General features: G+C 26.7%; 2 protein-coding genes across 9 annotated transcripts in view; both read right to left on the minus strand.

The window, feature by feature from the left end:
- Window positions 1-27,401, minus strand: part of eag (potassium voltage-gated channel protein ether a go-go) — a 227,024-nt gene that overhangs the window by 195,794 nt on the left and 3,829 nt on the right. For 7 of the 8 annotated variants that reach the window (XM_089227726.1, XM_089227731.1, XM_089227728.1 and 4 more), the window contains exon 2: window positions 12,196-12,241. The exons of the other annotated variant lie outside the window; for it this stretch is intronic. The gene's annotated coding sequence lies outside the window, so the exon portion shown is untranslated. The remainder of the gene's footprint in view (window positions 1-12,195; window positions 12,242-27,401) is intronic. 8 annotated transcript variants of the gene reach the window in all.
- LOC149055547 (uncharacterized) lies at window positions 15,021-17,836 on the minus strand. Its single transcript, XM_089227732.1, has 2 exons — window positions 17,697-17,836; window positions 15,021-15,910 (listed from the first exon to the last, which is right to left on the minus strand). Exon 2 carries the CDS (start codon window positions 15,783-15,785, stop codon window positions 15,144-15,146), a length of 642 nt encoding a protein of 213 aa, XP_089083858.1. The 5' UTR covers window positions 15,786-15,910; window positions 17,697-17,836; the 3' UTR covers window positions 15,021-15,143.

Here is a 27,401-nt window from a genome sequence, read left to right on the forward strand (position 1 = left end):
AAAATGAGTGGAAAGACCTTCCCAGTATCTGAGCCATAATTTATCAACGTTATTTTTTATCATTGGGCAAAAGTCAGACCAGGATATTTTGGTGGTTAGGGGACAGTATAAGGAGGCTGTTGATTTAGCCGGTGAGTCTGCAGTCTCGTTACCGGAGATCCCCGTATGGCCAAGGACCCAGAGAAACTGTACGTCAAAGTCTAATTCTGTGAGCGTGTGAAAAAGGTATCTGATTGTAATAATGAGTGGGGAGTTGGGTGTTTTGAGAGTATTTGAGACAAGAGCTTGTAAACATGAAAGAGAGTTAGTTATGATTAGAAATTTGTTAGTGGTTAGTGTGGAGTTGAGAAGCAGAGATTAAATTATTGCATAGCATTCGGCGATATAGGACGATGTTGCGGGAAAAAGATTATAAGTGAAAGAAATATGAAATTCCGGAATAACAAAACCGAAGCCGGCTGAAAGAGGTTAACAGATCCGTCTGTGAATAATCTATTTAAGTTAAACCATTCTATTTTGATATAACTAACCAATTACAAATAAATAAAAACTGAAATATTATATTGATTCAATCAAGAGCAGTACCTATCACATTTTTCAATAAAAAAAAAAAATTGTACCGTAATATTGATCTGATCAATATTTGATATTTTAAATTCACGAGCAAAAACATTCATTCAAACTTTCATTAAATCTATAATTGGATTTACTTGAAATTATTTGTATAATATGTCTATATTATTAAATTAATTAATCTGTAATATGCTATTACATTTATATAATATAGTATAAATACTCGTTACCATGGTATAGAAATTAATTTACGGTCGCTACCTACTCAAAATCATCTACAATCATACTTTTTGAACACTACACTACATTTTTTTAAATTTAAATCTTTGCATACAAATTTATATTCAACATTATACAAGATAAATGTGTTGAAACAAATTAATATCAAATATTTTTATTTTATTACATTCAGAATGTAATTACTATAAATTATGTTCCGAGGTAAATATATTAAAGACCATTGCTTTAGAAAACGTCAATCAATAAATATAGAAATATTACAAAAAAAGCTAATTACTTATTAAATATTGCATCTTACATGACATATGACAACTAAATAAATTATTCAAATATTTACACATTCGGTATGATGGTCTATCAATATATTATTATTAGTTACCCAGTATAGTTAATTAATATCTCTCGAGGTCTTACTCAGACCACATATTATATAAAAATTATATTATATAATCTGTGCTCAGACTGTCATAGTCCAGATAGTAGAATCTTCAATTTACTATTTATACTTCTTATAGTAATGGGCGTAACATTTTGTTTTTATAACAATTTAGTTTTATATAACTTAAATATTGTATAAAATATTGTAAGTATTTCAAAGTGGTTTCAATGCTATAATTAAGTAAAAAAATATTTAAATACAGTATAAAAATAGTTTTAATTTATTTAGAAAAAAAAAAAAAAATAGCTACCATGTGCCATAATGTTCAAATGTAAATTATTATTATTATTATTTATTCTTCATAACAGTACACTTTTAAAGATTCAGATATTTTTATACGTTAAAAAACTTATTTTTTTAATCAAATCATAATTTATAGATACGTAATGATGTTCAAATAATATGTATTCAAAAATTTGTTAGCTTTGTAAGTACCTATTAGCAATTGTAGTTAATAAAAAAATTTAATTTAATTATTTTAATTAAATGAACTAAGAAATATTGTATATGAAAATGTTCGCAAATTATATAAAATAATATTCGCTCTATACATTCCATAAAATTCCTATTTTTTCCAAGATGAAATTATTTGGAATTTAATTTTAACATTTTACTCTTTATTAAAGATTAACAAAAAATATAGCTAAACCAAATATTTAAATTGATTTTGCATATACTCCCTTTTCAAAACTATAATATTATATAGCTCCAATATTATATAACTTAAGTGAATAATTATGAAAAATAATGTTGATTATTACTATCTTTGTAATTAAAATTGTAATTGAATTGTAATCTATTGTGGTTGAACTTCATACTCATGTTATTTTTCGTTTATTATTTTCATTACATTTTTACTTTCTTACATTAAAAAACTCAAAATATAAATTTATTTTAATACACATAACAGTTTCACATAACTTATTTAAATTAATTTTTTATTTGTGTACAACAATTTTATGGTAGACAAATATTAAAATATCTTCGTAATAAAATATTTCAATGAAAAAAATCAAGAAAGATGCTCCGCTCCGATGATAGTATATTGCATAATTTTTATAATTGAATAATGGATATTGTGTTAAATTTTAATATAATTATAACTTATTACAGTATGCTAAAAGTGATGGAGAAATGCGATGGTGTAACAGCTTCTGTTTCCATATAAATATTTTTATACTTAATTAATGTAACTACAACTTACAAGTAACTTATTTTTCTATTCTAATACTGAAATCTGAACTATTTTTTTCAAAAAACATCGGATATATTCTATAATAATTGTCGTTGTAACATGATATAATGTTATATTATTGTGATGCATTGATAAATCATTACCGACGTACCATTATTATACAGCGGTGTGAATAGTTTCATGGAATAAATAGCTCAAAATCGGTCTAAATATTTAAAATAAATCATGTATATATAATAATAGTTTAATTAATACCTAGTAAAATGTTTCAAATTTGTGCAATCATTGTTATGTTTTTATTTGTATTCAAAATAACGAAATTTATGATTTTAAATTGGAAATATTTGTTTAACATACATTCATCAAAGCTAAAGTATTTTTTATTTTAGTTTCTGGGTATAAAAATAATATCGAATGAGTATTAATAAAAACTCCAAAACAAAAACCTAAAATGGTATTCCGAAGAGTTATAAAGTATTCAAACTCCACTGTCTACGTATACCAACATTTTTCTGAACACGAAAATTAATATGAACGCAGCAATGTAAGCTGTTGCCGATTTTATGAGTTTTCCAACAATATATAATTAAGCTGATCGATAATTTTGTTACTTTGATATCAGTGATAATATAGTATAAATATAGCATTGTATGTATGATGATAATAGTGTTCATAGTATATCAACTATATCAACTTATATAATATATTATGGCAAATTAACATTCAAGTAAAATCAATGGATGGAAAGCATTAGAATTTAGAATATTTAAAAACAATTACGTAAATAATAATTTCACACAAAATTATCAGTAAAAAGGTTGAGAATAATAATTTAGTCAAATCGTGTATACACTGATATATGTGACGTATAAAATTAATTTGAGATCGTATATAAAATAAAATTTCAAAGTACCTCCTCATCGCTACTAATATAATAATATTAATTATATACACCTACCGTGGTTCAAGCGTTTATTGCTCATAATGTTATAACGGATAATATAATATACACCGTTATATTTTTTCTGATTTCAAAAGGGTCTAAAATGTTTAGGTTTAATAAACTGAAAATAATATTACATGATATACACATCTATAAATATTAAAACAACCCTTTAAGCTATTTATTCGCTCTCGTTTAATACAATTAAATAGTTATTACAGAAGGCATATAAAAGTTTAAATTTCCGATATTTAATTAACTGTGACATATTCCAGACTTTTGAGATTGAGGCAAGCCAAATAGGATATAATTGGTGATCATGTAAATCTGTAGGAATGTATCAATTTATGTCAGTGAAAGGGTTAAACTGTATGTGAACAACACATAGAAAACAAATCAACAACGACGATAGGTCAGTTTGTGTGTTGACTGACCTCCCGTGTAATTTACTTCAAAAAATATTTACACTGTAAACGTGAACCATGGCAAACATCTGATGATGTTGGAGAGTGATGAGTGAAGTGTAGTCGAATAATTAAGTCATAATATTATTTTATTGGAAAATTCCAAAAGAAAGGTTGGTTTTAACCAAGTATTTCTTGCATTGCATGGTTATATGTCATTGCTTCTGACAAAAAATATTTAAAAATGCAGGTCATATGATACTCGTAGGTACTAACCTACTCATAAATTAAATTTATTTAACTGAACACTTTTACAATTCTATTAAAATTACCAAAAACCAAGCAATTATAGGTATTGAATTAGTTTAATACATACCTATGCTTTTATTGTACCCATAAAAATTAACTAAGATATTTAACATAATTACATTGGACCAAATAATAAAATTGAACTTTTCAAAAGGTATTTAAGATGTAATTTTCTTAATTTTTGAACTACGGTAAGATATTAAATTTAATTGTATATTTTGGGCAATATATAATACAAAATAATACAAAATTACATTTTAAGAATATTAGTGATATTACTCATTCAAAACGTCCAACATAACCATGCAAAGAATAAACGATATAACTAAGGTTAGTATAAAAGGTTTATTATAAAGGCATTCAAAATTAATTTACCTAAGTACTACCCATCATTCCTAGGTATCATTTTAAATCTAAGATTAAATGCGATATAATTTATGTGATTAATCATAACATAATCATTATTGATAATTAAAAAACTTTAAATAGGGACCTTAGCGGTAGGTATGTCAAAGTTATTAATTAATAATGAAGTCAATCTATAAACGATGATCATAAAAATTATTTTAAAATAATACAATTATCTCTAAGTTTGTTTTGAACCATGTTTAACTAGTCCAGTTAGGTCTTTCTATTAAAAATAAAGTTTAACGATTGAAATTAAAACACTTGCATAATTAAATTAACTGTAGTTATAATTTTGTTTAGTGGCATAATTACTTTTTAAATTTGTTTATTCTTATGCATAACTATATATAATTCCATAGCATCCATTAGAATTAATTGAGAAACAAATATCCAATAACTAACCGTCTTTTTTTATAATATCTGATATACGGCTCACTAATTATTTAGACTTTTAAATATTATGTATTTAAGAAATAACAACTAGGTGTTAAAATAAATGGTTACACGTTTGTGTTACTATTGACCTTTGGATGGTATTATAAGGTAATTCCAAGGGTCCAAAATTCCCTGAAGACAAATTTCGTTACCAATTTGGCGTTTACCCATTTGCGCTTTGTTATTAGGGCAAGGTGCCAGTATAAGGTATTTTTTATGGAATTTAAAAAAAAAAATGTTAATATAATTCTTGTTTGAATCGTTGAACAATATTTATGTTATAACTCTAAACTTAATGCACGAACAATTTAAGTTTTTAATGCAGTAACAAAAATTGCACATACCTACAAAAGTTAAATCAATAAAAACATGACTTAATAAAAAAACAAAGGTATAAGTTATTATTTATATTAAAGACTATATTATCAAGTTTATTTTGGCCAATCGTTGTACATTATAATATTATACGTGTTGATTTTTTTGTGATACAACAACGATAAAAATGTTACAACGATAAGTAGACAACAATTTTAGTTTTTAATTTAAAAAGGTATGTAGGGGATATTATAACGAACCATTATCTCGACAAAGTTCAGGAAAAAAAAAATATGTGAAGAATTTTTCAATAAATTTATTAAGAAAAAAACGCAGAGCATAGGTTATTTTAATAAATAAACGTTTATGAAGAAAGATGAGTGAAGAGAACACTTAACGATTATCTTAGTGTTTAAAAAGAATAAGACGCTTACGAGTACAACGCTATCATAACAAAAAATAATATAGATTAACATCAACTGTGTTTGTAGCAATGGAATTTATGTTGACATTTTGAATTGAACACACTCTCTGTCAATCCATGTCCAACTAGAATTTCACTCCTAGTAGATTTAGTAACCCTATCCTACAGACAAACATTCAACTATAGAATGACATGTGGACGGTAGAACACACACGTGATGAATATATGTATTAAAATTTTAAATCTGAATAAAAAAAAAAATACTTGAAGTACCTATCTATAAAATTACCTATACGCAATTGTGTGAAATTGCAATGTAAGTATACATCCTAAATAATGCGTTATATTTATAATATTTTTTATATAAAATTAATTAACAACCAGTTATTTTATACATTATTTTAACTTAGAAAGACTTTCGTTCGTACTCGTGTTATTTCCAATTCCACGATAAAACAAACAAAAAATATTTTTGAAAAATATTATAAGCAATAATTATAACTATTTTTTTTTTTAATTCCATGCAATTGTAATTGAAAAATCTAAATTATAATGACATGAATAATTCGGATTTTTGAAATCCGGATATGCCCACCACTACATGTAACTGAAAAATTATATTTTCTACAGTAAAACGATCAAAATTTCATCCTGTGATTCAGAGCCATGAAAAATTATATTTTCCCCGTACCAATATCGTTTCAAATCTAGAAGGAAGAGACTCTTACAGTTCTTGAAAAAAAAACTCAAATTAGTTTGATATTGTTTGGGTATATATTATGAACCAAAATTGTAAAATAAAAATGAAACAAAAAAAACAAGTCAATAAAAATATCACATACTATTTTTATTGATATCTATATAACTTAATGATGATGTAAAAGTTTTTCAGAAATTCTTTAGAAGAGAAAAACTGAATATCTTGTTAACTAAATTACGTACACATTCTATATTCTATATTGCATGCTATAAAGTTGTACAAAACATTATGGGTGATAAATGTAAGTGGGTTTTTTTTTGAATAATTAATTTTTGATAGTATATACAATTTACATATTTGATATACATTATAATATTACATACATTTTAAGAAAATACTCTTTATGATAAAATTAAATTAAACACATATTCTACAATTTCCATAAGACCTTAATGAAACATCAAAGGTATAACGTATAACGTTTTTAATTTGTTGAATTGAAATCAGGCGAAAAAATAGGATTGTGTGTGCTTTGTCTATATACCTATAGTAAGTATTAAATATTATAAATAACTATGATCTTAGAAACTACAAAATACAATTTTATAATGGAAAATTAGATTTAGAGAAATGTTTTTGTATTTGACTTGCTCGGATAAAGAATATTTAAATATGGGGTCTATTTAGTGCCATAATGGCGTCCGTTATTAACTATTAAGTGAATCCACTGAAGATGATTTTCCACACACTAGGCTTTTGGCAGATAAAAATATCAAGTTGATATTAACAAGTTAGCAGTTATTAAATGTTTATTGTAAAACATCATGACTAGTCAAAAGAAAAAAAAAAGAGCTGCAGGTATATTTCCAGAAACTCGTCAATATCGAAAATGCCAACGATGAATGATCTATTGCTGTAGTATTCAATCAAACAATATAAAACGGCCAAAAAAGACGCTACAAAACAACTATTAACTATTATTTATTTTTTATTTAACTACTTTATCAATAGTACATATATGTATATTATATTATATTATAAAACATTCTGCAAATAGATTAATAAAGTTATTTTAGACGGGTATACAACCAAATGGACAAAAAAAAAGTATATAATAACAAATAAGTCATAATTCTGATTACAACCATCAAAAATAACAGTACCTATGATATTATATTCGTAGTATATAACGATGTGATTAAGTACCATATGTACGTATATTAAAATATAAAAAAATTTAAATGACGCTTTAAGATATTTTTATTTATAGGAATATTATACATACAATATAAAATGATAAATATTCTTAACCGAGGAGTTTTTGTTTACATACATATCATATGAATGCCTATCATACATAATATTATGTAAAATTATAATGCATTTTTTTCACAAGGCTGTTGTGTTCATCTGCGGCGGATTTGTTAATGAATAATGCTTTTCAATGGAGCACCAATATAACGTATATACCTTTATTTTTGGTACATTTGTCACTTATGACATTTTCGCCACATATATGTGAACATATTATATAATGACACAAATTCTACCAGTGCCTAAAGCAAAAAAAATGTGACCAGAATAACAACGATTGTTATTAAAACAAAGCTCCGATGAAGAATTATGCAAACAGCGTGAATGCGAAAACTCCGCGTGTGCAAGAGTGAACACCAAATTATTGGAACCAATCTGACAGAATTCAAACCAATTTAAACAAGTAAAATGTTCGTTATTTCCTTTTTGTAATAATATGAAAATACATTCTAAACGAAATTGGATATAAAATATATGTAGTATTAAGGACATGTAAAGGTGAGGAAGAAAACATTGTTACTGGTTAGGTTAAGCAACGCAAGGAGAGAATGGTGAAAGATAAAAAATAAATATCTTTGATAAATAAAAAATGAAAATTCGTTTCGAGGAAAAATATATTCAGAGTGATGACAATTAGGCATTGTAGTAAATAAGGTTAAGGAAGGTTGACGATTCACTTATCTGAAATTTAGTTCCTATAGAATTAATAATGGAAAATCAATGTTTAGCATTGAACTGAAAAGTTTCTAAGACAGAAAAAATGTAACATAAAAAATTTATTTGTTTGCAATTTCAACTATATGGAATCAACAAATACTCATGTAAGCTAATCACATCCTACAGTATACATATATTACATATTCATTTTAAGTAATAACAGAAATAGGATTTCAATATAATAATATGTTAAGAACACAATTAGGTTGGTTATTAATAGAAATAATATAATGTTAAATATTATACTAGAAGGACTAAGTTAAATAGAATTGAATATGTATTGTAATATTAATAATTCATCAAACAATTTTATATTAGAGATTTCAGGTAAGTAACATGAATATTATATTACCAAACAAGAGTAACGAGTAAAGCCTGAAATAGTTTTTAATATTATTTAACATTAACGATCAGTGAGACATAGTATTATGAACGAGTTGCAGAGAAGTTATAGAAAATTAGATTGTGTTTCGACACGACTACGGTGGTACTATGAATCGGTGGTAGTCCGATCGATAACATGTAATTTGGTGAGCTGGTAGATGATACGAATAATACACTACATGCAGGTTAGGTTAGGTTTCTCTTATTAAGAATTACGACCTTTATTGAGAATAATTAATAATAGTAATGACCGACAATGTGACTTCGGTTGTATGATTTTTTGGTTGTCAACACATAATACAACGGCGATGTTGTGCATAAGACAATAATATCAGTCGATCGTAAACGCTTATCGTGAGCAGACGTGCACGACCACCGTCCGTTATCGCTATTCGCTAATGGCGTTCTATTCCCAGTTAAAATATGTCCCGTAATACCCCAAAACGTAATCTATCATCATCGTCTACCAAAGACAGCGAACAAAAAAGCAAAATATTTGTTACTCCCAACAGATACGCCTCTCTCTCCGAAGATGCTGATTCTCCTCCGGAGGTGTTCAGCCCTCCACCCGTCAAATTGTCATCTCAGGATCAGCTCAATATGCCGCCGGCCAACATGGAGTCATCCTCTCCTACTAAAGTTCAGACACCTCCCTTTTACGTAAGTGAAGGATACGAAATTTCCACGCTCAAAAACGCTCTATTTGATATAACTGAATCGTCGAACATTCTATTTAAATCAACTCCCAAATATTTGATTATCCACGCTGGCACCGTAGTTGCCTGGAACACTATTTTTAAATACCTAGCCGATAACGAGCAGTTCAAATTCCATACTCACTTGCCCAAGCCATTAAAACCGTATAGTGTATTTATCAGACACCTCCACCCGTCTACGCCCGTGGAAGACATACAAAACTTTATCACGGATAAAGGCCATGAAGTTATTCAGGTCACCAACATTTTACACCGTATCAACAAAAATGCACTGCCTCTTTTTCGTATCGATCTAAAACCTGCAACCAATAATAGCGACATTCTTAATCTGGACTCGCTGTTACACACCAAAATCAAAATTGAACTTCCAAAAAAAAAACGTGCTCCTCCTCAATGCAAGTCATGCCAGGCTTACTTTCATACAAGTAACTTTTGTCACCATAACCCTCGGTGCGTCAAATGCGGAGATAATCACCTCTCCGCCGAATGCTCAAAACCACCTACCACTCCCGCGAAATGTGCATTATGCTCAGGTCCACACACAGCCTCCTACAAGGGCTGTCCCGTGTACAAAAATATCATTAAAAACCAAGCCAACCTCAAAGCAACAAAATATAATGAACTTCTCAAACATAAGAAACGTTCTCAGCCGAATCAACAAAAATCAAATTACTTAAATCCGAATACTGCTCCTACGCTCCCCCCTCTCCAAATTCCTCCTCTTCTTCCCGTAGCTTCCTATGCCTCTATCACTAATTCCAATAACAGTTTATCACATAATAATTTCCCAAATGATAATTCGTTAGCTAAGTTTATCACAGAACTCTCCGCTCTTATAAATCCACTCATTTCCCTCCTCACCACTATTCTACAAAAACAATTTACACCATAATCCAATTTCTTTTTCCCTCAATCAACTCGCTATATATTATCTTTATCAAATTAACTACGCACTCATTATAATTTACGATACTATTTCATTACTTTATATCATTAATTAATATTATATAAATTATCAAGACTCTTCTCAATGTATAATTATATAATTTTTTTTTTCTTTCTTTCTATTCTTATCTATACCATTGTAATTATATACTATTGTAACACCACACTGTCATTTATCTATATCTTGTACTTATATAATTGTCGAGCTATAATAGTTTTTACTGAAAGCTAATTAATAAAAAAAAAAAAAAAAAAAAAAAGACAATAATATGTGAACCATTAAGCTAGTCGTAAACAAGTCGCCATTGTACCTGAACTTTGTACTGGTTGCCGTTACGTACTGTATCTGTTTGAAGTAAAAACATAATGAGATAAAATGATTTTATGATATTATGGATATAACAAATCACTAGAGAACCCGACTTGCAAATTTTGGGCTCCCTAGAGCTTTACGGTCGTAAACAACGAATGGGAAAATAGTGTTTTACAAGGAAAATTAATAACAACCGTGAATTTACTACAGTTGTTTGTCGAGTAGAAAAAAATCAATGTATTCTTTGCTCGTTCGGACTCCTAAATCTCGAGGAGGTTACAATGCATTCAATTAATACGCTATCCTCAAAACTTTAAATTTACACTTTACAGCAGTTATCTATCAAGAAACCAAAACACGATACGTCCAGGAGACAGCTGTCTACATTTCCTAATTTGAAGCTTATATTATTTTCACAATAATTAAAAAAACATGCCTGACGTTCAGACGTTATTGCGAACAACAACAGTATACATTGTTATGACATTCATTTTAGTGGAGAGCTTTGTCTAATGTTCTAAAAATAAACAACTCAAAATCACTTGATCATCTATACAAAATACGTCAAGACCCATGTCATGACAATATTGTTCATTAACTTCTTTATTATTTTAAAATTAATAGAATATCATAAAAAGAAAAAGAAAAAAAAATTACTATGCATTAAATAGTTGAATAATTATTTAAAAGTAGGTAAATTAGTAAATAGTACTAGCATGTCACAGAGAGCTCATAATAATAATAATAATAATATTTTTTAGCCATAGGGCTAATGTCAATTATTTATGTTATTAACATAATTTAAAAGCAATAGTTAAAATATTTATAATTCGTACTATTTAAGTTTAACATTAAAAAAAATAACAACAAGAAGAAAATTTATAATTCCCATTATCCATTATAATAATTATATTGTTATTTTTTTTTTTTTTATTAATTATCCCTTGACAATTGACAACATAGGACATTGGGTGGTTATTTTTAATAGGTTTTTTTTTAACTGTGAGAGTGGGTACGGTTGGTTTGGAATAAGTGTATGGGTATATTTCCTCTAAGAACTCCGGTGATCACCCATCCGGGAATTAGTGTCAATGAGCGGTGCGTGCACTGAATCACATTGCATGAATGATTGCAGCAACTGCGTCACGCCAAGCCACAATTATTGTTGTTATTATTATTATTAATAATACGGAATATATGAAATAGACATTTACCTTGCCACTCTCACTAATATGTTTGAATTTCAGTGATTTTACAAATTATACAATATTATAATGAAATTAATTAGGAATAAACAAAAAAAATTTATCCATGAAAATAAATATGTATAATGCTGTGATTAATGTTAAAATGTATTATGTCTAAATAAAAATAGCTTTTAGGTAGGTATTATAATGATTATTATCATAATTCAGACTTACCAAAATTCGTTTATTTCTTGATTTAGTCTGTTGTTCTTAATGCAATCTAAAATGAAATTAGTAAGTACATTAGACGATTTCTGAATTATTGAAATTATATGCTTAATAGATACTTATTCGTGTTAAAATTTTTCTTGGAAATAAGATTTTATAATAGCAACAATTTTAATAATAATTTGTCTGATGTGTAACGTGTATTTGAGTGTTTGGCACTCAACATCGTGTCTGTTACGTTCTGAAAATTGTAAAGATCCCTCAAAACATGTCGTGACTTCTGAGAAGCAGTGACATTTAGGTAACAATAGTTTTAAATGTATAATAATATAGCGTTTTTGGTGTAATTTTAACCCGTTTTATTTTATTTTTTAACTACTTTGTCAAAATGTTACATTTTAAAAGATAAACAGATATAATAATGAGTGCAGCTGCTGCTGACGTCTAAACGTCATGACGCTTAGCGTTGTTGTAGTCGATCTATAATTTATATACACTCCAACATAAACGATATTGCGATTACATATTTACATTTACACAAACGATACGACACGCTACGCCTCTTCCACAATAAAGTTTAGAATATAATGTAAATAATTAACTAGAGTAAAATTATAATATGAATATTGGCCGCGTTCCAGCGAGAGAGAATTCACAATATGGCAATAAGTAAATTGCGCGTGCTTAGCCGATATAATATATACGTGCTCATACACGACATAACGACGCGTAATAAATCTCGATTTCCGTCAGCGTAATATAGTACTCGTGTATATGACAGTAAATTTGTGTACACTGGGTGATTCACCAAGCAGATGCTTAACCCCAAATACTAGGGCAAAGGTACTGCATAAAATAAAAAAAGATATAATACTTAGAATAATAAGCACATATACAATGGCATACGATGTAGAGGAAATTGAGTGTTCAACTTACTCCTTGGTATTTTTATTTACTTTACGTACATATTTATATAAAAATAAATACAATTAAAACAATATTTCGATCTATACATAATTATATAGTTTGTCAACGTTTCTAATCAAAAATATCTGTATACGTCAATGGGCTTACTATTTAAAAAAATTATTGAAAACTATAGATTAAAAACAACAATTTTTAAATCATTATATCCCCCCAGTCTATATCACTATCTTAAAATTTAAACCAACCAGTTTCATTTACAATAAATTCACGGACTCACAAATTAGTAATTCAAATTTCAAATTTTAAATTTTTATTTAGATAGATATAACAATATTTTCAAAAAAAAAATCATCTTAAATTGAATGAAAATCCAAGCGTTTAAAATAATATCCTCTATAAGTATAATTTCAAAACTCGAAAATAAAAACTAGTAAATTTTGATAAATTATGTGGTCTTGAATGCTTGATGCATGGTAACTTAATTAAGTATATAAATGGTATTAAAAAACAATATAGATATATATATATATATATATATATATATATATATATATAATGTTATATTAAACCTGCAGGATTTCAAGTAAGTTTTTTAAGGATTAAATGCCAGTGCTGCATTGTCTCCGAAATCAACTGAAAAATAAACACAATCTCGTTTTGTTTTTTCTTTCTCACTCTCTCCGCAAGGCACAGTGTATTAACTAATAAAAATATAGTCACCATTAATTTCAACCAAAAGCCATCCATAACCTATATTTTTTCATTTTTTTTTTGTAGCTGGCACGTTTTTTTTTCCACACACCATACCATCGGAGTTTTATTTTGAGGAATTTATTTTTTGTCCTATTCTTATTTTTTTTTATTATACAATCATTATTTATTATTTTTTTTTATTATTATTTCATGCTTTTCCCCCAACCCAATCCTGCAGACAATACTTCACAAGCCAATGTCAAAGACTATACTTGAAATATACTTAATGTATATACGAGCACAGTACAGGTACTATGAAATGCTGTGGTATAGTTTTATAAAAAATGTATGATAAACTTCGTTTCGCCCCGCTGACTTACAGTCAACGGTAAACGTTATGACGAGGTAGTTCAGTCACCGCCTACACTGTCTATAGCTGGTGTGTAACTTTTGCTGAGCTTTGTCATGGATAATACGTGTTCTGATGCACGCTTATATATTATATATAGATAAACTTTGAAAACAACTAAGTCGAGAAAAACCTAATTTAAATCGAACAAAAGTATTTTCAAAAGTACCCCGTGCGATTCGATAGGTGCCTTACACATGTCACCCGGCCTAGAGCTACGGAATATTTTACTGGGTCTCTAATAATGTGTAGCTAAGGCCGGCCGCACACCAAAAGAGCAAAACTGTTTTAGTCATCGCTAGTCATTTTTGTCTAAAGACAACTAAAAACAATTTGTTTTCGTCGGTCGCACACCAAAAGAGCAAAACTGTGTAATTCATAGTTAGTCGTAAAATTGTAGTATAGTATTTCAGTCACCAACATGTCTTCCGACGAAGAAGAAGTTATTGTTCCTATTTTGTGGTCTTTGTTGTTAAATATCGAAGAGAATGAAAAACAAAAAAGAATGTGGGTTCATCCTCTAAATAAAAAACGTACAACAAATAATTTAATCAAATGTTTTTTACGTGAATTACGTAATGATGATTTAAAATTTAAAAATTTTACGAGAGTAAGTCCTGAAACATTTGATTACATTTTGAATATAATTTCTGAAGAAATTCAAAAAGCTGATACTAACTTCAGAAAGAGTATCAAACCGGATGAACAATTATTAGTCACTTTGTGGTAAGTAGAATTTAATTTAATTAGTATCAAATTCAAGCTTTAGAGGAAAAAGAATTTTTTTGTAGACTATAGTATATAGGTACCTATAACACCTTTATTTTAATGTAATAATCTAAATTATAATTTTATATAATTACTTATGAAATATATTTAACTTTTTTATTTTTAAATTATTATTTATACATCACTTAAAAATTATTTATATGAGTTCTTGATATGAGTTTGAACTTTCTGAAGAAGACAATAATTCTGGACTTTGAGAAAAGAGAAACTGCGTAGTTTGAGGCGAGTTTTGATTTACTGGTTGAGGCTGAATAGTATTCTGTTGATTTGGCTGTACATTGTTTGAATATAATGTCGAAAAGTTACTTGTATATATCGATGTTGCAGAAGATGAAGTTTCTTGTTCATCAAGAAGTTGATCCAATGTACTTAAAACAGCGTTTTTAAATCTACGCTGGTTTTTGTTATTGAGCTTTTTAAAATCTGGTACTAAACTTTTTAAAAATAATAATTCTGGTGGATCTTCAATTGGATTGACTTTTGGAGTAGTTTTTGATTTTAAATAGCTGATCATTGGTTCTGCAATCATCTCACTTGTCAGAACTTTTTTAATTTTTTTTGGTTTCTTAAACTCGTGTGTACTTGAACTTTGTTCACTATCTATTTCTTCATCCACATTTACATCTGGGTTCAACTGAAGTGTTATATCAGGTTCTTCCTCAAAATTTGTAACCTCAGATTCTTCAACATTTTTATAGGTTGTTTCGTCCAAATCATCCGCAGTAAGGTTACTTGTCATAGTTTTATGTTGCAACATATAATCTTTTAAAAACGCCATGTTATCGTATAAATACCATTTTCTTTTTTTCGTTGCACCGGACCCAGATGTAAATTTCTTTTCCTCACGTAATTGTCTAGAAAACGAATTGCGTAAAGTCGTCCATTTGGTTTTACATTCTGAAACTATAAAGAAAAAAAAAGTTGAAGACCTTATAGTATGTTTTATCTATAATACATTAATATGTACTTAATGAATAAAAAAGTTACACAATATGGGTAAGTTTAAAAATTAGAAAACATGTTTTATATTAATTCAAAATGACTAAAAATGTAATGAATTTAATTTAAAAAAAAAATTACTGCGTAATATTAGAAAATTATGTCAAAAAACAAATTTTTCTATGAATAAAATGTATATAAAAATAAAAACAATATTGTTGAGTGTGCACAAGTGTGTCACTTTTCCAGACTTTTGTATTTGTATAAAAAATGATCCATTATTATTTTATTTTAATTTATTCCTCATAATTTATGTTGTAAATAATGTTACAGTTATTTAGCGTCTGGTGAACGTTTTCAACGATTGCACTACCATTTTCGTTTGGGAGCTACAACCATTGGAATAATTGTTGATTCTGTATGCTCCGCGATATGGAAATTACTATCTCCTATATATTTGCCATCACCGAAAAAAGAAGACTGGATAAAAATAGCAAACGATTTTAATGAAATATGGAATTTTCCAAATTGTGTTGGTGCAATTGATGGTAAACATATTTCTATTATTTGTCCTCCAGGTGCCGGTTCGGAGTATTACAATTATAAGGGCTATCATTCAATTGTACTACAAGCGGTAGTCAATGCTCACGCAAAGTTTGTTGTAATAGACGTTGGTGATTATGGTCGATCTAGTGATAGTGGGATTTTCAAAGAATCTTTATTTGGTAAAAAATTAATTAATAATAAATTAAATTTGCCTGCACCAAAAAAAATTGACCATAATATAAACGAAGACTTCCCTTTTGTATTTGTTGGGGACGAAGCTTACCCACTTTTACCAAACCTAATGAGGCCATTCCCTCGCAGGCAGTTAACAAATGAAAAACGTATTTATAATTATCGTTTATCCCGTGCAAGAAGAATAGTAGAGTGTGCATTTGGAATTATGGTAAAACGATTTAATGTATTGGAAAATAAGATGTTAGTTGGTCCCGAGAAAGCTACTAAAATAACTCGGGCGATATGTGTACTTCATAATTTAATTATGACAAGGGAAGTAAACCTTACAGAAATTCATAATGAAATTGAAAATCATCATAATCAAATTGAATTAAGAGACGAAGCAAATATTGTTCATCATAACAGATCGTCTATAGCAGCTATCGAACAACGTAATAAGTTTATGGATTTTTTCAATTCAGAAAATGGTTCAGTTCCTTGGCAAGACAGATATTTAGTTTAAAAAAATAATTTTAGTTCTAACTTTTAAAATATAATGTAATTGTTTAATATTGTTTTATTTAGTACATTTGAAGTGCTTTATTTTATTTTTTCTATACTTTTATTTTATAACTATTCAATATAATTTACTAATTATTTCTATAAAAATATATTGACCAATGATCAATTTTATTTTGTCCTATTTACTTTACTAAATTATTTGTTTAATTATGTAGTGTGTATGAGACATATTTTATACCATTAAAATGGAAATTGAAAAAGTTAATTATTAAATGTAAAAAAAAAAAATCTAAAAATACTTGATAATATATTCGGCTCAGCGGCGTATACTTACTATAAAATATAGTATATGCATGCGCAGGCCGTGTCGCATTATTTTGTACAATAATAAGTTAAAATTTTGATTTCATATAAAAACATAAAATAGTTCAAAATAACATAAGGGCTTGAGCAGGAAGGCGCTCAGCTGCAAACCTAGAATTATATTATTATAAAATATTAGAGGTACCTGGAGCTTTTAGTATTCTGGAGATTTCTGTCCATAATTTTTCCTGAACATCTCGGTTGCTATGTTGTTTGTCTTTATAATTATAGATGGTAGATCTTTGTTGAACAAGTGTTATGAGTGTTTCCAGGTCTATATTTTCAGTGGTCATAGTTAAGACTGAGTAGAAAATTTAAAACGTCACATGTTTATTATTTGTTAATATATTATTTAATATGTGGAATATGTTTATAATTACCTTTATATAGGTATACAAAATGTATAACGTATAAAAAAATTTTAAAATTTATATATTACCTAATATATAAAAACAGTAATCATATATTATTATTAATTATGAATTGTAATTAATTATATTAATGAACGATCGTTCTGCAACGTCTGTGGTATCTAACTATAATTAACCATCTGATAACGGTCAAACTGGCGGTTTGACTAATAAAAATTGTTTTGTTTTGACTGACGAAATAGAGCATGTTCTATTTCGATAAAACACGATTAGTCATGACTAGAATTGACTGAAGAGCAAAAATGTTTTGTTTTGACTATGACTTATCAGTGTGCGGGTTTCACTGAATTACATGTGTTCTATTTTTAATTAGTCATAATAAAGCTGCTTCAGTCTGCTTTAAGCAGTTTTGCTCTTTTGGTGTGCGGCCGGCCTAACGTAGATCCATGTCTCTGATTTAATCATGATTTTGTTTTTTATTAAAATATTATTTTATTTTATTTAAATTAAAATCTTGTGTGAATCGACAAATAAGATATGTATACATTAATAAATTATATATTTATTGAGCTTATTTTATATAGTATATTTAACGTATTGTTACTTTATTTACAAATAGTGTTACAATTATAATGTATGACTGTTTTTGTGATTGAAACATTTTTCAGTACATAAATAAATAAATAAATAGTATATTACAATAATTATAATTATGAGATAGCAAACAGGAAACTTCAAACAAAAAATCAGGTATTATTGAAAAAATAATCAATGACAATCACGTATTACCTAAATAAATGGTATTTTGACTATTTTGTGTAAAATTATATTTCTAGGCAGGTTCATGTGAAATTCGTTGCATTTTTCTATGTAAGAGATCTGGATATAAACTTGATATACTTTTTTTTGTTTTACTGTTATTCTTTCAAGTAAACTTTTTATAAAACGTATATTCAAATAATATTACATCCCGTTTCTTGCAAACGTATACAAAGCACTTGAATGACTAGAATTATTACCATGAAGTGAATGAAAGATTATAAGTAAAAAATCAGAAAAGCATGAGCATGATTCATTTATTTTCTTCATGGTTAATAATATTGTCTAATATCGGATAATGTAAAAAGTACTCTGCAGATTGTTACATCCAATTTATTTAAGACATATCGAACCAACTCCGTATTAAAAAGCAAAGTTGAATTAATTGAGTTATGTTGAATAAAATTAAGTTTCTGGGTATTTGAAATACATATAAATTAAATTAAAGCGATGGACATGAATGATCTTTGTATAGCGTAGTACATAGTAGGATTATGCAGTTAATGCTATGTTTTTGCTGTACAAGAGCGGTTAAAAGGCATACCATTAAATTTATCAACAATTCATAATAAATTAATAAACGAATTGTATCACACAAATTAAAAACAATTTTTCAAGTGAATCATCTATAAGCTAAGATTTATAGACAAATGTAACCTAACCTAGCATTGTAAAAATACTTGGTATATTGAAACATTTATATTAATAAATTTAAAAAAAAACCTAACCTAATCGCATGATCGATAATTATATGATTCATTATTAATAATTATTATAAATAGTTCATGTCATTAGTTCATTAGATCAGATGAAAGACAAAAGTTGAATTTTACTTTGATTAATTAGTATTATTATTTTACTAGGTATTTTATTTACTTGTACCATTCTATAAATTTCGTAACCAAAATCAATTGAAAACATACTTCTGAACAACAAAAATAATATATATTTCAAATATTTAACCAAGGTCATTAAGGTTATACACTAGGAAAGTAATATTGTAAATTATTACCGTTTTTAAATGATATGTATTATGACATTCAATGATGATTTTTTTCATATTTTTTATAAATTTATTTTCAATATCAGCAATGCATGTAAAAATTACTATTTGTATCCTTCTAAGTTTAAAATCATTATTTATATGGGATTGACGCTGTTTCATTCCCTAAACTTTCACAATTGAAGGTTCATTTTTAAAATTCAAAATTATCAGAAATTAACCTACATTATTTTATAAAGATTAATATCGTTTATTGAAAGATAAAATCAAAAAATTCAATGTCTTAAAATATTTACTAATGAATTATTAACTATTAATTTATAAACATTAGTTTAAATTCTATTATAGTACATTATTATACAGATTTTAATATAACCAAATTAATTTAATGTATGAAAATGCAAATCCTAACTGGGCCACATCACACTTGTATTTGAAATAAAATTATTTATAATAAAACACATTTTAATTAGCTTTTATAATATTCTGTTAAAATTATATTATTATAAATACTATATAACTATAAACTAAAAAAAAAAATGAAAGTTTTTTCTGAGTTATTATCCAGTATACAGGTAGATTAATAATATCTAAATGTTTTATTTATGTTTTTGAATAATAATTTTTTATTCGTGTTTTAAATTAATGCAAACATATATTCAATTTATTTAAAAAAATACTTAAATGGTATTGTTTTATATACATATGATAAAAACTTATATGGATTTTATCCGAAAATGAATTGTTAATTAATTAAAGAACATGTGCATATATAATATTTTAGCCTGACTTCTATGTTTTCATTAAAACTGTTCATATAAAATAATCCATGTTGCACAAATCTAACATATATAGCATAGAATAAATGAATAATTAAAAATGTTGAATGAACGTCAGCACATTAAAGGAACTTGTTTGACTAAAAAGGGTTTTGTGGCTATTGATAAAATGCAAATAATTTACAGTTTATTGATGAGTATAAAATCCAAAATAATTCAATATGTTTCTTATTTTTGTATACAAGAGATATTCTATTATTCTCTATTGTTCGGATAAAGATGATAATATAGCAAAATATTATAGGTAAGCATGGGTGAGTTTTGTCATGAAACATAATAACATGTTAATTTCCTTGATTTTTTAGCTACACCCACTTAACAATTTTGTATAATAGCAACATGTATCTGATAAACATAAACCCTTAATTAATACACTAGGTAAAATTATTAACTATCATTTTTGAACAAGAAGTAAACAGTTCAATAATTACAGTATAATTTCGAAAATTGAATAAAATATGATTCATAACTATTAACTATTAATAACTAGAAAAACTTAAAAATATTTTTGGTGGAAATAATTATGAAAAAAATCTGAACAGAAAAATATAGGTAAGAAATATCTATAGTCTTTAGATTATGATACTGAAATAATGTTTATTATGTATTATCACAGGCTATAAATTATTGGTAGTGTATTTTTGACGAGTGTTATCATGATTACACTGATATTTTATTTATATGCCATGAATAAATATATATATATATATATTGTTGAACCTTATGGTTTCTTAAGATAAGAATTCTACTGACAAACTCAATTGATCTGAAGTTGAAAAACTTCTATTTTTTCTTTGATATAAATCCATAGTTTATAACGTTTAGGTTAGGTAACAATTAGATAATTTTATATATTGAAATTCAATTGTTGTATATATAAGGTGTATAATATGAACAATAATTTGATTATGAATAAATTCACCATAAGTGAATACACCAACACATTTTTAATATTATACAGTTAGAATTTAATTGATAATCGAAATGACAATATGAGAATTCTTACAATATATTAATTTAGCTTAATATTTCGTATGATGGACATAATAACTACTATACCCAAGATTAATTATTATTAAAATTATTAAAATTGTCTACCACTCATAACATAAACTAAATATTATAAACAATCCTTAACATAAACAAATAAAGTCAATTTATAAGTAGGAACCTGCTAAAATTTAAAAGTTTTAAATAATCAACCTTACTTGAGGTCGTTTACATAACAAAATGCTAAGTATATCCGTACCATGTATAATGTATATGAATAGGAATAATAGATTCATATTATCAGTAAATTGAATCTATTCGAAACAATATAAATTAATGAATTACGTACTAATAGTAAACATGACTATTTGTTTTATCAGAAATCAAAATCTTGTATACTTAGTTAAAATGTAAACTAAACAATACCTTCAACCATTGTCCATTAATAACGGAAATATTGATCTTATTGAATACATTTAAAAAAAAAATATTATATGACCAGATCCTACATGCAATCAAATACTAAAATTACGCCATATTATTTATTATAAGTACAGGAGATAACCCAATGCAAAAATAGTTTTAAAAACAATAATACTTTTAAAAAAAATTGTAATTTCTATAAATTAGAATTTAACAGCTTAAGTGCAATGCTCAAAAGATAGGTAAATAAGTTGAATATTAGAGTATTAACGTTCAGATATCACATATTTTATGATATTTCGTGTTCAAACTCAAAGATAATATTAATATCAAATTGTTTTTTTTACCTCACATTTCAATATATATCTATATATCATATATCTATGATATTATTAAACTAGTTAAGTTTTGTATTATTCGTACTAATCGTACTATCTACAAAGTTTTAATAATGTGTATGATTATTTTTTTTTTAATCTTTAGTAAAGTTATAATAATATAATACAGTTCAATGTAATTTTCATTTGAGAATATTACTATGACATATTAATATGTATAAAATATACATATTGAAGAAATGGCATTTTGTTTAAAATAAAAATTAACAAAATTTGCATAATTTGTTCCAAAAATGTGTTTTATTTATGTTGCGATTTGTTGAATTATAATTTCTAAATGAATATTGAGATAAACCAACAAAATATGATAGGTCACATACAAAATATATACTTACAATTTTAATAAAAGGTTTTAATTAAAAACAACATAATAATGAGATAGAATAACATTAAATCTCGATGATACCAAATACCGTTTTATCATTGATTATTAAATGTTCTTTAAATAAAACTTGAGAAAATACTGTTCAACAAATTAATTAATTTGCAGTGTTGAATTGTTAAATCTAGTATGTATTAAAATAATAATCGATATTTCATTGTAGACCCTAAAATATTTAATATCAATTCTGAGTGACAGGTTGGTTCAACCTTTTGTAGTTGGTTGACAAATTTACACACATATAAATACAAGGGGACTGCCAAAAAAAAAAAAAATATATATATATATATAATATAAACATTTTATATTTTATTTTATATCAAACGTATTATAATAATATAATATACAAGTTATCATATTACACAATACGTTTAGATAAGTACTGCCATCGTGCCATCGATGTACCTAGGTATATGAGCAGTATTAATTTATGTACATTTGGATTGTGCATCCTTGAAAGATCGTATGTTATGTAAAAGTACGAGGGTGTAAAAAAGTATGTGCCTGCCATTTGGGTTAAGTATAGGACAACACATCTATTAATTATTGCCATTCACTTTTAAGGGACGAAAACATCGGATTTTTCTAGTTTCTTAAGTGACCAAGTGTAATCTTGGATTTTACCAACGAATTAAAAAAAATATCGTATTATAGTTTATTTTTAATATTTCTTAAAAATATGATTTTTATTATTACTTTGTATTTGTACATTAATAAGACAATAATTTAAAAATCAAAATTTTATAAAACAATAGATAAATAAATATTACACTTCTGCATTACTAAATTTTTCGTAAACGAAATTTTGTATAAAATACATCTATATAATATGAGAAATACGTTTTCAAATAAAAAAAATCATGTTAAGACTACCTACCCTATTGTTCATTAATTTCAACATTGTTTTACAAATGGACTATCAGGCATCAATATTGAATAGAGGGATAATATTTTTATACTTCAATTTCGGAGGCATCACACTATATCCATTGAACCAGAATAGTCTCATTTGGATCAATCAATATCCAATATGGAAGACCGCTCGCCGCGTAACCCTCATCACTTTATTGAGTCGTTTACAGCAGACGTTAAGCCTTGAAGCGTTCATAGGAAATTGTGAACATTTTTAAAAATAAATAACAGTAGTTGGAAGAAATAACAATAATACTATGCAGAAATTCATTCAATAAAACTTTGGACGTTAAAATGAAAAAAATATATAATAATAATTAAATTAAATCATACCTATTTATTTATTGGTTGACAATCCAAGCAAATTAGCGATATCACTTTCGAAACGAATTAACAAAACAAACGGAAAGTGTATTTATTTTTGTTACGTTCATAAGCATACTCAATAAACTGCTGTATAATTATTATTATTGACTAGTGCGAGAACATTAAGTATTTGGAAAACGTAAGATAGTTATAGAACCACATTTGGAGATGTATGCGTGATTGCAGTGAGTGAAGTTCAAATAAATGTTTGAAATAGACTTAGATTCACTTGTCGCCCGAGAAATATCTTATACAAGACATGCAAAGCCTATGATACGAGGCAGAAAAGTATCAACTAAACGTTGACTGGGTGAAATGAGAGAATAATATATAGAAAATAAGTTGTATAATGTATAACATACTCAAAACAAAATTAAATTAAATAGTTGTTATAATAACAAAATTTCGTTAAACCTAAGACAGTGTCGGTAAAAATTACTTTAATATTTAAAGGTATATTCACCATTACTTTTAAATCTATTCTGAACTCAATGCCATTTCGTCATAAAATGTATCTCAATTTTTACATAAAGGTACCCACAATATCTTATACACAATATTACTATTATAACTTTTAAATAACACATAAAAATTTGGTTTATTTGATTAGAAATTTATTGGTATTCTATATTTGAGCATTTAGGTAGGTAACATATTATAAATCATACGTATATAGTATAATAGTGTACAATACATAAAATATATTATATTTATTTAGTTTACAAGAGTTAACGTGTGAGACTTAACGTTCTATCGACTTTCAAAATGCGTTATTTTCATCGTTGCCCAATACAATTAGTGTAATCTACAGGTGAGACCTATACATGGTACATTGAAAATAAACTAAAATTGTTTCATAACAAGAAAATAACGATAAAAACAGAAGAAAATAATCGATAGTTCAATACTAGTTGTTATTTGTTATATCAATATATTTTAGATTCTGAGCGGAGCGTATATTGATTTTACCATGATGTGTGTTTTTATTTTATTTTTTTTTGTGTCTGTCATCATGTTTTGGGGTAAAAAAAATGCTTAGATTTTTTACTTCAGTACCTCGTTCGATCAGAAAGTAAATCTTGTTGGTACTTAGGGGAGTCAAAGTAAAAAATTCTCAATATTTTGCTAAATAATAGGGATACACAAACTAAAATTAAGGAAAAAACGGGAAATTTTACGCACAATCAGTTTTCGACAAAATCGATTTTTGTTTTTGATTTAACTTTAAAAAATGACCATAGATACACGAATTTTTCACCGAATGTTTATATAAGTACATTCTATACATCGTGTAATTTTCAAAAGTTTTCGACGTAAGTTGAACTATTCATAGGTATTTGCAATTTTCGATTATTATTAATTTTTTTTAAATAAATATCGATAAAAATGTATTTGTTGGGTAGAAAAGCTTGAAATTTTAATACAAGGCTCTTAACATATTTTTACAATAGAAGTTGAAAAATCAAAGAAATTCATGGTCACAATTTTTTTTTACAGATAAACCGTTTCCACTCAGAATCGTTTTTCGTATACAATGATATAATATCATTGGATTCAAATTTAATTCCATCCACTACAGTAACCCACTTGTAACTTACTGTACAGCAGAGCGACATCCACGACTTACCGCTTTTTTAAGTTTAAAAATCGACATTAGCATAAGATAATTTTATATAATTCGTAAACATATATAATGTACATCAGTGAATGGAATTCAAATGTGGACGTCATTGACTCTAAGTAACTATATTACAATTATTAACAACACTCATATTTTACGAGCAGACAATGTTTTCATCTAATATCGACTATATGTGTTATTCGGTCATACTTTTGTAAAATGGCTCAGTAAGTTGCATGCAATGCAGGGTGAAAATTTACCATGCTGTATAACAATGACGTATTGCGTGATTGAATATACTTTTTAAATTGCAATACGACAACAGCCATCTAAATCGATTTTAGATGACTTTATAAAGTTAATGTATATTTATTTTTTTTCAAACGCGTAAAAAAAATAAAAAGTGTGAGAGTTAAAAATACTTACTGGGAACTTATTTACCACTGGTTCACAATTGCTTATAAAAACTACAGAATAATATTATGTATAAATCGAGGAAAATGTAAGGTTGATAATAAAACACATTTTAAAGATAAGACATGAACAAACAATAATTGCACTTAGATCGACAAATTTTGTTTCATAAGAACTACATATAATATATAAAACATAAAAAATTATTTTAACAATTATTATAATGAAAACGATTTATTTCATGTATCTCATATAATATGGAACAGAAACGAAGTCTATAGCTATTATCAGTAGTATTTTGTAAATTACTTTTATTTTTCAACTTATCCGTCCAATTCAATTCTTAACGATCACAAAAAAAAAACGGATAAGTCATGGATGTAGCTCTGCTGTACAGTAGGTTACAAGTGGGTTACTGTAATGGATGGAATTAAATTTGAATCCAATGATATTATATCATTGTATACGAAAAACGATTCTGAACGGAGACGGCCAGGTTAGGATATATTATAGATTATTAAAAATTCTCAAATCTTAGATTCAAAAAGAAATTTTTTTATGAATTTCTAGCTTAAAATAATTCGGGAATTTTTGTGATTTTTACGTATTTTGTCAAAATTCAAATTTGAATGCTTATAAAAAAAATTGTGATTATGAATTTCTTTCTTTTTTCAACTTCTATTGTAACAATATATTAAGAGCCTTGTATTAAAATTTCAAGCTTCTCTACCCAAAAAAAAAACATTTTTATCGATATTTATTTTAAAAAAAATAATAATTATCGAAAATTGCAAATACCTATGAATAGTTCAACTTAAGTCGAAAACTTTTTAAAATTGCATGGTGGATAGAATATACTTATATAAACATTCGTCAAAAACCAAAATTGATTTTGTCGAAAACTAATTGTGCGTGAAATTTCCCGTTTTTTCCCTTAAATTTTAGTTTGTTTATCCCGATTATTTAGAAAAATATTAAGAATTTTTTACTTTTGACCCTCCAAAGTACCAACTAGATTTACTTTCTGATCGAACGAGGTACTGAAGTCGAAAATCGAAGTACCTTTACTGCTCCAAAACGTGATAACAGACAGACACAAAACAAAACACATCATGGTAAAGTCAATACATTCTTTGCTCCGCTAAAATGACTTTGTTATGATATTTTATATCTTACACAGAAACCATCCCGAAAAAATCCTTAATTGTATCGTTATCCTAACTTATAAATATTAGCGTAGCCATAATACAAACCATAGACTAACTTGAATTTTATTATAACTTCAAAACTAAAAAAAAAAGCGAAATTTTCT

This window comes from Diuraphis noxia, unplaced genomic scaffold (assembly GCF_037042655.1).
Source record: "Diuraphis noxia isolate RWA-SAM2 unplaced genomic scaffold, SU_Dnox_SAM2 contig0004, whole genome shotgun sequence".
NCBI lineage: Eukaryota > Metazoa > Arthropoda > Insecta > Hemiptera > Aphididae > Diuraphis > Diuraphis noxia.

What these genes read in the sequence shown, in the direction of transcription:
- LOC149055547 (XM_089227732.1), bottom strand. Translation starts at nt 15,785, where the DNA reads ATGGCGTTTTTAAAAGATTATATGTTGCAACATAAAACTATGACAAGT.